The 14008-nt window shown below is 36.7% G+C and overlaps 1 protein-coding gene across 1 annotated transcript in view; it reads right to left on the bottom strand.

Annotated features, from left to right (window-relative positions):
* Positions 1 to 14008, bottom strand: part of MYO9A (myosin IXA) — a 352098-nt gene that overhangs the window by 137960 nt on the left and 200130 nt on the right. The window contains exon 16 of the mRNA XM_006866530.1: positions 676 to 751. Within this exon, the coding sequence (XP_006866592.1) occupies positions 676 to 751 (76 nt within the window). The remainder of the gene's footprint in view (positions 1 to 675; positions 752 to 14008) is intronic.

Here is a 14008-nt window from a genome sequence, read left to right as displayed (position 1 = left end):
ATTCTATGATAATTTAAATACAGACCATCCTAATTAGCTACTGTGTAGGACAAGGAGGTCAATTCTCTTCACGTTTATAAAGCAGAAAGTACGCTCTTGTGCTCAAATAAAATACATTTGTAATATAAAAGTATGTGCAAAGAACAAAGAAGTTTTATTTATAAACTCAAAAAATTATTTATATTCCTTCTTCTCAGATTCCCCTTTGAGACTTCTTCATTAAACCTGGTAAAACATAAATACTGGATACCAAAGTCACCAAGAAAAGGTTTGATGTAAATTTAATGACTCAATTTACTATATATACTAATGAGGCTTCTCTCTACTGACATAAGCAGAATTACACTGAAAGTTTGAAAAAACATAAAATATAACAAGGGCCTCAGAAATGAAAACATGAATTCATTTAAAATTATTCTGAGACAACTCTTTAAAACTGAATAGCCACAGAGTCAGAAGAGATCTTGAACAATTCAGCCTTACTGGTTTTGTTAACTGTAAACTTATAATCTTGCTATTTTAGCATTTATAGAGTTTTAAAAATTAAAAACTTATAGTAAAAAAACAAACCAATATTTGTCCTTTTATTCCTAAAAGACATTTATAAAAATATTAACACAAACTCTACTTACTTCTTCTATACGTCCTTGAAAACATGAAACCAAACATACTTACTGTTGGTGTTTCTCATTTAGAGTATTCATGCCCTGAAGATCAGACAGAGGTGTTCTGGGATTTTTCCGGGTTATACCTAGCATATCAAAAGCATAACTTTAAAAATCAGTGCTAAGAAAAACTAAACATAAAACATTTTTTCTAAGGACAAGTGAAATTAATATACTTCAATTATCTTCTATACATGTGGAAGATGTAAACAGTAGTTTATCTTTCCATGAGTACCTCAATTCAGGTCAAATAAATCGATCTTAAACCACTACATTAGAGTGCTTCAACTGATGTAGTTAAGATTTTGATACAAACCAATTTCCATGATTGTCACTTAGACATATGACTTGGCTAACAATGAACTGAATTAGAGACTTTAATAATACAATTAAATCTTATTTATTCTCTCATTTCAACATGAACATTGTGAAATATAAAACTATGCTAATGGTCTAGAAGCATATAAATTCTATCTTACAAAATACAACATTTTCTAATCTGACTCTTCTGTAAGGTTTTTTAGCAACAAATTTAGTCCTAAAATGAACTACAGATTTTAAAGATCAATTTAAGCACAATGAGAATCAAAACGAGACAAACTGACTTAAGAAAATTTAAGCATAAGGCTATCAATTTTCACAGCACACATACACAAACCATTGACACAAGTAAGAAACATGTGTCAGTAAAAATTAATATCGTCGCTATGTGTTGATGACACATTTTGTACATAGAAAATCCTAAGACATACGCAAAAAATAAATCATCAGAAATAAAAGACAAGTCCAGAAAAATTACAGGATATAAAAATAAGTATTAAAGTATTTATTTCACTAGCAATAAACAAAACAAGTCCATTTATAATTATTGTTAAGTTCCTTTGAGTTGGTTCCAACTCATATCAACCCCATAAAGGGTTTCTGAGAAAAAGCTCGTGTGTTTGAACCATCGATCATTTGTTTAACAGTCCTGTGCTTATCCTACAGCACCACACAGTGTTGTTGTTGAGTGCTGTCGAATTGATTCCGACCCATAGTGATCCTGTATAGGGTTTCCGAGGAGCAGCTGGTGAGCTTGAACCGCCGATCTTGCAGTTCAAATGGATTTGCAGTCTGGCGCATTAACCCACAGCGCCACACCAGGACTCGGAGTCCAATATTTAGGAGTAAATTTAACAAAGAAGTGAAAGACTTCTACACTAAAAATTACAAAAGAAAATGTAAAGGAATAGAAGATCTAAATAAGTAGGCTATCACTCCATGATAACTGATTGGAAAGCTTCTTAAATAGCAACACTCTCCAACTGATCTATACATCAATGCAATCACTGTTAAAATGCCAGTTGCCCTAAGGTGCAATTACTGACCTCTCCCTAGGAGGAAGAAAGAACAGCAATGAAAACTTAAGGCACTTGGAAACAATTAGTCCAATGGGCTAACAGACCACAATAGCATCAGTCTCTACGTCCCTGAGACCAGAAGATCTAGATGGTGCCTGGCTAACCATACTAACTGGTCTGAATGGTACCACATTGGAAGATTCTGGATATAGCATGAGAAAATGTGGAACAAAACTAAAAATTAAAAGAAAAGAAAAAAAGACCAAACTTATGGTTCAGACAGATATGGGTAGCGCCCTGAGACTAAGGCTCTTGGTCACCTTCCAAGTCTGGAGCTGAATTCTCCCTCATGGCTCAGTGTTCAGCCAAAAGTAGATAGGAATATAGGTGGGGGACAACAACAATAGTGAGATATGCCCACCAAAGAATGGTCAACCACTTGAGATCAAAAGAACGGCATTTACCCAAAAACAAAGTTCAGAAAGGTTGGGGAAAAAGAGGAATGGAAACAGGAAACAAGGAGGAAGTGGGATGGGATGAAATGAAGTGTATATGATTTGTTAGACAGGAAAATATTCTGCTCTTCTGCTTTGTAAACCTTCATGAAAATCAAAATAAAAAGTGTAAAAAACAAAACTTCAGTTTTCTTTTTAAAAAACAAATGTGCAAATAGATATTAAAAATAATACGGAAAGCCACAGATCCAAAATAATTTTGAAAAATAAGAACTTAGATGGAGGGTTCACACATCCTGATTCTAAAATTTAATACAAAGATATACTAACTGTGACAGTCTGGTACTGGAAGAAGAATATAAAATAGATCAATGGAATAAAACTTAAGAGTCCAGAAATAAACCCTTATATTTATAGAAATTGATTTTCAGCAATGGTGCTAAGACAATTCTATGGGAGAAAAAGTCTTCAACAATGTTCCTGGGACAACTGAATATTTATATGCAAAAGAATGAAGTTGAGGAGGTGGTCACAGACCTCTTAAAACAAAGACCAAAGAAAAAACAAGTGAATTAGATAAAGGTGAGAATTCTGGAACCCTGGGCATCAAAGGAAAAGCTGAACAACTGGGATAAGTGCTAAGTGGAAGGAAATAATGCACAAACACAGTAGACATAAAGAATTAAGGATCACTGATGTCCTCACAAAACATACACAGCCCTAATGAAACAAAACAAGCAGCATTCCCACCCAAAGCCCCCATCACCTGGTGTAGGGAAGCAGGAGCAACTCTGCACTCATGTCCAGACAGGCAGAAGTGCACCCTGCACTGAGAAAGTTAACTGCACTCACCCGAACAACTATGCCATCCTAGGCCCCTATATTGAAAGCACGCAGATCTGAAGTGACTCCTTGCTCATTTACCCCACCCATCCCTGGAATCAGCAGCTCTAGTAGCGTAGTGGTTACGGGCTGGGCTGCAAACCGCAAGATCAGCAGTTCGAAACAACCAGCCATTCTGCGGTAATAGTCATTGTTATCATAACTAATTTTGACTGTCACAATTGTAAAGGTAGAAGTTTTCCAACAAAAACGGGGGAGTAGTTAATCTTATAGTCCAGAAACAGAAAACCCTAGGACCATAAAGGGAGAAGAGCACAAGTGGAATGCGGGCCCCTGTCCAGAGAAGCAGCAGAGATGGAGGCAGAGATGGGGACATGGAGAGAGGGAGCAGCTAAGGACTCTAAATTCATGGAAAGAGAGGACTGAGAGCTGGCAGCCAGGAGGAAGACTTGCAGAATGTGCTCTTAAGAGCTAAAATGAATAGAGAGAAATACTGTTAACTGATGGTACATGGAGGGTATTTATAATCATTGTAATGAAACAAAGTTTATGATTTGTTGAATGTAAAACTGATGATCTACCCTGTAAACTTGCACTTAAAAAAGTTTTTATGCATCAAGGACATTATCAACAACATGAAAATATAAAGAATAAAAGATAATATTATCCAATCACATATCTGATTAGGGTGATTTTTATTTGCCTAGACTATAAAGGCAAATAAAAAAAATATTGCTACTAGGATTCCAGTTCATACATTCACAAGTTTTTTTTCCCCTAAAATAAAATATATTTAAATACGTCTTCACGATCACTGGAAAGCTGCAGACAACAAACTCTCTCAGTAATCTCAAAAACAGAAAGAAAAGCAACTCAATTAAAAACAGGCATAGGACTTGAACAGACCTTTTTCCAAAGAAAATATACAAATGAAAAGATGATCAACTTCACTAGTCACTAGAGAAATACAAATCAAACTCACAATGATATACCACTTCACATACTCTAAAAAAAAAAAGAGGGAGAAAGGGAAGTAACAAGTGTGGCAAAGAGGTGAAGAAAGTGAACTTTTATACACTGTTTGCAGGAATATAAAATGGTGCAACAACTTTGCAAAACAATCTAGCATTTCATCAAAAAGTTAAACATAAAAGAATTCAAGGGTAGCTTAGCTCGGTGATTCTGATTCAGGTTTTATTTCAGCTGTCAGCTGGGTCTAAATGAGAGGAATGAAGATGAAGCAAATACTTCAAAGCTCACACATGTGAATAATGAAAAAACATAAATCTCTACATTCAAGAATGTCAACAATTTCAAAGTAGGGCAAATCCTTCCCCACTAACCAAGGCAATGGGTAGCTTGAGAAGACAAAGTCAATTATCACAATGAAATATGCAAAGACCTGGAGTTGGAAAGTCAAAAGGCAAGAATATGTTCAGATTTTCAAGCTAAAAGAACTGAAGAAAAAATTCAAGCCTTGACTTGCAATATAAACGATTCCATGGGCAAAGTATTGGATGATACAGGAAGCATCCAAAGATGAAAACACCAGTATTTACAGTGAGGTTTAAAAACAAAACAAAATACACCAAATGCTGGTGAGGGTGAGGAGAGACCGGGACCTTCCTACATTGATTATTGTTATTAAGTATCAAAGAGTCAGTTCTGACCCCACAGCAACCCTGTATAGGGTTTCCAAGGAACAGCTGGTGAGTTTGACTCGATGACCATGTGATTTGAATTGACTTTTCAATAGAGCGCATTAGCGCACAGTGCCAAACCAGGACTCCCCACACTGCTGGGGTGACTGTAAAATGGTTCAACCACGCTGGAGAACAGTGTGGTGCTTCCTCAGAAATGTGGAAACAGAAATACCGTCTGACCCAACAATCCCTCTAAGTGGCATATATCCTCAAGAAATGCGTGCCAGGACACAAGTAGATATATGTATACTAATGTTTATCACAGGACTATTCACAATAACAAAAAAAATGGCGATAGCCTAGGTGCTCAATAATGAATGAATGGATAAACAAACTTTGGTACATACACACAATGGAATGCTATGCAACGTTAAACAATAACAATGAATCTGCAAGACACCTCATAACTTAGATGAACCTAGAAAACAAAATGCTGAGTGAAATTAGTTGATCATAAAGGACAAATATTGTGTGAGACCATTATTGTAAATGCTTAAGAAAAGGTTTCCAAGCAAAATGAAACATTTTCTTTGATGGTTACCAGAGGTGGGAGAAAGGGCAGAGTAATTCACTGGCTAGAGGGTAGACACATGTTAGCTCCAGTGACTGGGAGGGCAACATACGAGAGGGAAGGTGGCAGAAGAATAATGAAGATATGTGAAGGCAGGGAGGTTTGCATGGGGTAAAGGGGATAGAGGAAAATAGTGCTATATACAACCTCAGGAACAACAGTGTTGTGTGTGTAGATACATGGATTGGAACATAGACTAAATGGGTAAGGGAGATACAGTGGGATATATGTATTTATATATCCCACAAATACACAAGAGTTTAAAAGAGGCATTTTTACATGAGCATTTACCTTCCTGCAAACACAACTATGAATGTGGTAGAGCACACAGTGGACAAAATGATGAAAACTTTATATTATCAAACATCCTAAGACAATGAATTTATGGGGCTGCAGGCTCAGGGGACCATGGACAATTGGCATAACATTGTCCACAAAGACAATGTTCTACATCCTACTTGGGTGAGGAGCATACTGAAAGCTCATGAGTGGCCGTCTGAAGGGCAGCTACTGATGTCTCCATGAGCGGAAGAAAGAAGAGTAATAAGAACTGAAGAGGTTTGGAATCAATCAATTCCTCCAATAGACTAATGGAACATGTGAACATCAGTCTCCACAACTCTAAGACCAAAATAACTAGACGGATTCTGGCTACCATAACCAACTGCCCTGATAGGGAACACATTACAGGGTCCCAGAGAGATTAGAAGAAAATGTGGAACACAACTCAAAATTATTTAATAATAATAATAATAAAAAGATTGGGTTTACTGGTCACAAAGAGACTGGAGGAATCTGAGACTATGGCCCTCAATCATCCTTCAGATCTGGAAATGAACTTATCCTCGTGGCCCAATTTTCAGTCAAGCAGTAGATAGGTTTATAGGTGGTGGAAGGGGGAACAGCAGCATTAGTTAAGGTATACTCATCATGGAATAGTCAATCATTCAAAATCAAAAAAAGGCAACATTTTCCTAAGGACAAAGTTGAGAAGGAATAGGAAGGTGCGTGGAATGTAACAGGAACCACAGGGAGGAAACAGGTTGACTGTTGTTGCATGGAGGGGAATGCAACCATTGAGATGAAACAAACTGTATGATTTGTTGACTGTAAAGCTGATGATCTTATCTATAAACCTTCACTCGATTCACAGTAAAACATTTAAGGAAAAAAAAAAAATAGAAGAAGATGACAGAGTCACTGGTCAATGTTCAAGGTTCAACTATTTCAAAATGTAGCATAAGATCAAGAGCCAATGGTAATGAAGGAAGAAGTCCAAGTTGCACTAAAGACAACAGCAAGGAACAAGGTTCCAGGAGTTGATGGACTACAAATTGAAATCTTAGAACAAACTGATGCAGAACTGGAGGCACTTATTCATTTATGCCAAGAAATTAAGACGACAGCTACCTTTCCAACTGATTAGAAGAGATCCATATCTGTGCCCATTCAAAATAGAGGTGACCCAACAGAATACAGAAATCATTGAAAAATATCATTAATATCACATACAAGTAAAATTTTGCTTAAGATAATTAAAAAACAGCTGCAACAGTTCGTTGACAAGGAATTGCCAGAAACTCAAGCCAGGTTCAGAAGAGGACACGGAAGGAAGGATATCATTGCTGACGTCAGATCTTGGCTGAAAGCAGAGAATACCAGAAAGATGTTTTATCTGTGCTTCATTAATGATGCAAAGGCTTTCTTTCAACTAGGTGGATCATGACAACCCATAGATAACACTGTGAAGAATAGATACCCAGAACATTTAATTATGGTCATGAAGAACCTGTACATAGACCAAGAGGCAATCGTTAGAACAGAACAAGGGGATACTGAATAGTTTAAAATCAGTAAAGGTGTGTGCCAGGATGTATTTCTTCACTATACTTATTCCATCTATATTCTGAGCAAATAATCCAAGAAGCTGAATTACATGAAGAACAACATGGCATCAGAATTGGCAGAAGTCATTAACAACCTACAATATGCGTTTGACACAAACTTGCTTGCTGAAAGAGGACTTAAAATACCTTAATGAAGATCAAAGTCCAAAGCCTTCAGTATTAGTTGCACCTCCAAGAAAAAAAACACCAAAAATCCTCACAACTGGACCAGTAAATAATATCATGATGAATGGAGGAAAGATTGAAGTTGTCAAAGACTTCATTTTACTTGAATTCACTGTCAACATTCATGGAAGCAGCAGTCAAGAAATAAAACAACATATTGTATTAGGCAAATCTGCTACACAAGACCTTTAAAATAAAGTGTTCAAGAGGAAAAATGTCTGTTTGAAGACTAAGGTGTGCCTGACTCAAGACATGGTATTTTTAATAGCTTGAGAAGCATGTAAAAGTTGCACAATGAATAAGGAAAACTGTAGAAGAATTGATGCATTTGAGTTATGGTGTTAGAAAGAAAATTAAAGTAAATGGACTGCCAGAAGAACCAAAAAATCTGTGTTGGAAGAGGTACAGCCAAAATGTTTCTTTTGTATAAAAAAGTTTTTTTTTAAATAAAATTCACCATTGAAGCTTTTGGGCCTAGAATTTGTGATTTTTTTGTGCGATTTTACTACTAATTGATTATCATTAATATTATTGCTAATAATAAATCTTTTCAAATTTTGTTACTTCTTGGGTCAATCTTGAAAACTTGTTAACATTCAGGGAATTTTTCCATCTCATCATAATATTCCCTCACATTTTTGATGTTTACAGCATATGTAATTGTGCCCAATCTTCCACTCTCAATATTTGTTTCTGTGTCTTATCTTTTTTTTCCTTGATCAGTATGGTTAAACTATGCTATCCCTAAGTGAAAGACAGGTCTACAGGGGGGACAACAACACTAGTAAGATATGCTCACCACGGAATAATCAACCACGCAAGATCCAAAGGTCAGCATTTACCTAAGGACAAAATTCAGAAGGTGCTTATCCTACAGCATCACAACAAGACTCCCAGAAACACCCTATACGTGTAACTGAGAACCACAGGGAAGAAATGGGATAACTGTTGTTACATGAAGGGGATTGTAATCACTGAGATGAAACAAAGCATATGATTTGTAGAATGCAAAACTGATGATCTATTTTATCAACCTTCACTCAATTCAAAATAAAATTTAAAAGTTTCAGATAAAAAAATAAAAATAAAACTGTACTGTCCAATCCAATAGCCACTTTACACTACAATCAAGTTGATTTCAACTCATAGTGACACTCTAAGGACTGAGAAGAACTGCTCCTTAGGGTTTCTGAGACTGTAAATCTTTACAGGAGGCAGCCTCATCTTTCTCCCACAAGTAAAAATTGTTGTCTTTATTCTTTATGCTGTAGGATAAGCACTTGGGCTACTAACCAAAAGGTCGGTGGTTCAAAGTCACTAGAATCTCCTTGGAAACCCTACACAGGGCCACTAGGAGTCAGAACTGATTCAACAGCATTTGACAACAACATAAGGTTTCCAAGGAGTGGCTGGTGGGTTTGAACTGCTGACCCTGTGGTTAGCAGTCCAGTGTTTATCCTACACACTAGGATTCCAATGGACTGTGTGTAGTAAGATATTTATCACTTTCATCGTTTATTTAAAAAAAAAACAACTTCGATTTCCTTCATTTTTGATTACTCTGCTGTATTTCACTGACTTTAATCTTTACTTTCTTTCACTTATTTTGGGTCTAACATGCTCTTTTTTTTTTAAGTGAAAAATGATTGATTTTGAGCTTTTTCTTAATATAAAGATTTAAAGCTATATATTTTCTTCTAAGCACACTTCTTTAGCTGCATTCTAAAAATTTTCATATGTTGTATTTCCATTACTATTCAGATTCAAATACTCTCAGGCTGTCGTTGTTAGGTGTAATCAAGTCAGTACCGACTCATAGAGACCCTATACACAACAGAACAAAACACTACTGCCCAATCCTTATGAATTCTTCTCTGACCAATGAATTATTTCTGTGTTTTTTAAATTTTTCAAGTGTTTGAGGGTTTTCAGATAGCTTTCTGTAAATGATTTCTAATCCAATTTTGTTTTGGTCAGACAATATGCCTTAAGGTTTCAACCACTTGTGTAACCACACTAATGCCTCAAGGAGCTCTGGAAGCATAGCGAGTTATGTGTTGGGCTGCTAACCGCAAGGTAAGCAATTTGAATCCCTCAGCCACTCCTTGGGAGAAAAGATTTGGCTTTCTACTCCTGTAAAAGAATTACAGTCTCAGAAATCCTGTAAGTCAGAAATGACTCTATGGCACACAACCACACCCCACCTCCACTATGCCTCAGGGACACTGAGGCAGGCACTATCAGCATGGCAAGGGGTAGTGAGGTAAAATCATTCTACAACCCTTTTCTGGCAATTGCTCGTCCTTCAAGTTCTTGATAAGCATCATATTCCCCACTACCCTGAGACTGGATCTATGACCAGAAGGATGGGTGTAAACAGTAGTGAGAGTCTTGCATTCTATACTTCTCTCCCTTTCTTGTATCATCTTAGTTCTTCTCCTTTCCAAGACTCTTACTAATCTTTCTGAAAGGACTGCTACAACTTATGTTCCCTGGTGGTGGTGGTGGTTATATGCCATGGAGTTGGTTCTAACTCATAGTGACCCTATATAGGGTTCCAAGGCTGTAAATCTTTATGGGAGCAGAAAGCCTCATCTTTCTCCCATAGAACGACTGGTAGTTTCGAACTGATGACCTTGAGGTTAGCAGCCAGACTTGTAACCGCTATACTACCAGAGCTCCTTCATATTCCCTAGAACCTCAGATTTTCTCCATTCCATGATTTTTATTATTTTTTGCTAAATCTTAGAGAACATCCACTGTGGAGAGAAGGTGGGAGCTCCAGAAACTAAACGAAGAATGAACACCTTTAATGCCTTCATCTCAAAAGCCAAACACTATCACTGCTGCCACATTCCATCTGTTAGAAGAGAGTGACACACTTAAGGGAAGAGAAATTAGCCTCTGCCTTTTAAAGGGTAGCAAATCACAGAGTATGATACTTTAAAACACTAAAACAAGGTCTTAACTTCTGCTTTAATCATCATGTATATGTTACGACTCATTAAGAGAAGGAAATAAAATATGTATGTTGTTGTTGTGTGCCGTGGAGTTGGTTCCGACTCATAGTATAACCTTGTACAGGGTTTCTGAGGCTGTAAATCTTTACAGGAGCAGAAAGCCTCATCTTTCTTCAGCGGAGCAGCTGGTAGTTTTGAACTGCTGACCTTGTGGTTCACAGCCCAATTCGTAACCACTACACTACCAGAGCTCCTTAAAATATGTATAGTCCTTTATATTTTTCTATATATTATTTCTGGATCCTATAAAACAAGGATCAGCAAAACTCCAGTCCAGGGTCCAAATCAAACCTGCTGCCCATTTATGTATGACTTGTGAGCTAAGAAGGGTTTTTACTTTTTAAACAGCTGGGGAAACAAAATCAATAAGAAATATAAATTTTGGCACATGAAAATTTATTCCACTTGTCTGAAAAATGTATTTTACCTTCATTTAAAAAAAAAAACCAAAATCTTTTATTTTGTTGATAAACACACAGCAGAACCTATACCAATTCAGTAGTTTCTACATGCACAATTCACTGACACTGATTACAGCCTTTGAATTATACAACCATTCTCACCCTTCTTTCCTGAGTTATTCCTCCATGGTTAACATAAACTCACTGCCCATGGAAGCTCCTATCTAATCTTTCAAGTGGCGGTCGTCAATTTGATGCCAAATCTCGCTTTCATTGCCACTTAGTCTATTCCCACTCAGAGTGACCCTGTAGAGGGTTCTTGAGGCTGTACATGTTTACAGAAACAGAAAACCTCATCTTTCTCCCGTGGAGTGATTGGTGGGTTTGAACGGCTGATTTTGTGGCTAGTAGTCCAATGCTTATACTACAATGCCATACTTTGATCCCATATAGCTAGATCTTAAAAGGGCATAATCATAATGCTCAAGGCTGTTAGTTTTTACTTGTTAAACTAAACAACTGTTTGATTTTAAGACTTCAGGGATATTTCTGGTTTAAGGTTTAAAGATAGTCTCAGAGCAATAGTTTCAGGGGTTAATCCAGCATTGATGGCTCTATAAAGGCCAGGGTTCATGAAAATTTGACATTCTGTTTTGCATCCTCTCTCCTTTTGTTCAACATTCTCCTATAGAATCTTTTATTAAAATGTTTAATAATAGTAGCTGAGCACTATTGAGTTCTAATCTCATGGCAAATGAGGAAGTTGTTCATGGAGATGATTACACAAGCATTCCATTTCCTCCTCCTACTGCTGACTCTAAGAAGCCCAGTAATTAGAGTGTTTGGCTTCTAATTGCAAGGCTATTCAGTCCATACCCACCAGCTGATCGGTGGAAGATGTGGTAGTCTGCTTCCATAAAAATGACAACCTTGGAAACCCTATGGAGTTCTACTCTATTCCAGATAGCTGTACTGAGTTGGAATTGACTCATCAGTGTAATGTACGAGTAATGCTGACCCTCCTTTTCCTTCTGTTGTCCCAGATGAATCCATCACTTGTGCCTTGTTTACAAGCTTTTAGTACCCCAGGAACTATGCAATCTACTAGGAGGTAAAAAAGCATTAAACACATTACTAGGCCAAGTGAATGGGACGTTCCATGAAAAAATGGCTCTACCACCTTCGTTTTTAAAATATATTTTTGCTAACTGAAAACTGGACACTATGTATAACACACTGTAGAAAAACTGGATTTTTGTGCCCAAACTAGATTTTGTTATAATCTTCTGAAGGTTATTGATTTTTCTTCTAAAAGACAATTAACTTGTTTGGACTGAAACTATAACATAGAAATTCATTGGTTTGGAGGTTTTTGTTTTTTGGCACTTTAAATGAAATGTAGGGTTTAGAGGTTTTGGGTTTGGGGACTTTAAAAACAGTTTTGGGGTATCTTTTGGCCTGCATTATTATTAATAAGTGGGCTGCTAATCATATCATTGTTTCCCTATATTTAACATACCATGCTTTTTTTTCAAGATTTCTTGATGGTTTTTAACATCTAGCTTGCTATAATAAGAATAGGCATGGTTTACTTTTGTATTTATTGTTAAGTGCTTTTCTTGATCTACATACTTTTTAATTATTTAAATTTGGAAAATTTGTAGCCAAGCATTTTTCTCTGTCTTTTTCTATCTCTAATCTCCTGGGATGCTAAGCCAGTAACACTTCATTCAGCTCTCCCCAAAACAAGCTATGAACAGTGTAGAAAATGTTCTCAGTCAAAAGAGCAGCTAAATTGCTAATCTCACCTATTACAGGTGTGTCTTTCAAGAGTTAACTCCAATTTAGTCTCCACCGCTTTTTTAACAGATATACAGGTGTCTCACCTACAAACAGTTTACAAGTTTACAGTTTACATATCAACAAGGAATGTGGGCAAAGTATATACTATGATTTGGGGGTTTAGCCATTTAGAGGCTCTTAGCTGCATGACTTTCCTACTAAATTTCCAACTGACTTTCTAGTCCTTTACTTTGTACTTTGACACATCAAGCAAATGTGATTGCGTTTTCTATCTCTAGGGCTATAGGCATTAAGAAGCACGAAAAGCCACCAACTCGTAATTATGAGCTTTCAAGACTAACTCTCCAACTTGCACAATCAGTTTTATTCTCAAAATTAAAGCTGAAGTCCTGGTGCAGCGCTGTGGGATAAAGCACTGGACCTTAAAGTAGATTTGAACCACGAGGTCAGCGGTCCAAACTTACCAGCTGCTTCTTGGAAACCCTATACAGGGTTCGCTATGAGTCAGAACCAACTCAACAGTGCTTAACAACAACGTTTGCATATAAGGGAAGTATGATGTTAGTAACACCTCTAATAATATAAACCTGTCCAATATTAGCCAGAAATCCTGTATGATCAAATATTTCATCACATAAATGTATGACTGAACACTGTTCTCCAGTGTATCAAAATTCTTTTACTTCATCATTCACTGTGCTGTTGTTATGATGATGTCCTTAATAGGGAACATGTTTAGTTAAAGGATGATAAGCCTGGATGCTACTATAAATTTAGTTTACAATTATTTCAAGAGTTCTAACTTTATCTGCCTCGCTCCTAATTTGGGAACACATGAAAACTTTTCTCTGCACTATATGCAAACAGGGTAACTACAAGAAAGTCACTTTCAGTTCTTGAAGCTAAATTCTTGAACGTTTGTCTGGGTTTATGACAGTAATTGAGTTTTCATTTTATGGTGACTACCACTGTGGGCCATGAGAGCCAAAGTATAACCTTGAATTTATCCCACCTGAATTTAGAGACCATCTGAAGTACAGATTTGATGCATTAAACACTAAAGACCGAAGACCAGAAGAATTGTGGGATGACATCAAGAACATCATACATGAAGAGAGTAAAAAGTCATTAAGAC

This window comes from Chrysochloris asiatica, unplaced genomic scaffold (assembly GCF_000296735.1).
Source record: "Chrysochloris asiatica unplaced genomic scaffold, ChrAsi1.0 scaffold00092, whole genome shotgun sequence".
Lineage (NCBI taxonomy): Eukaryota > Metazoa > Chordata > Mammalia > Afrosoricida > Chrysochloridae > Chrysochloris > Chrysochloris asiatica.
Note: the sequence above shows the minus strand (reverse complement) of the source record. Positions and strands in the feature narration are given on the sequence as shown.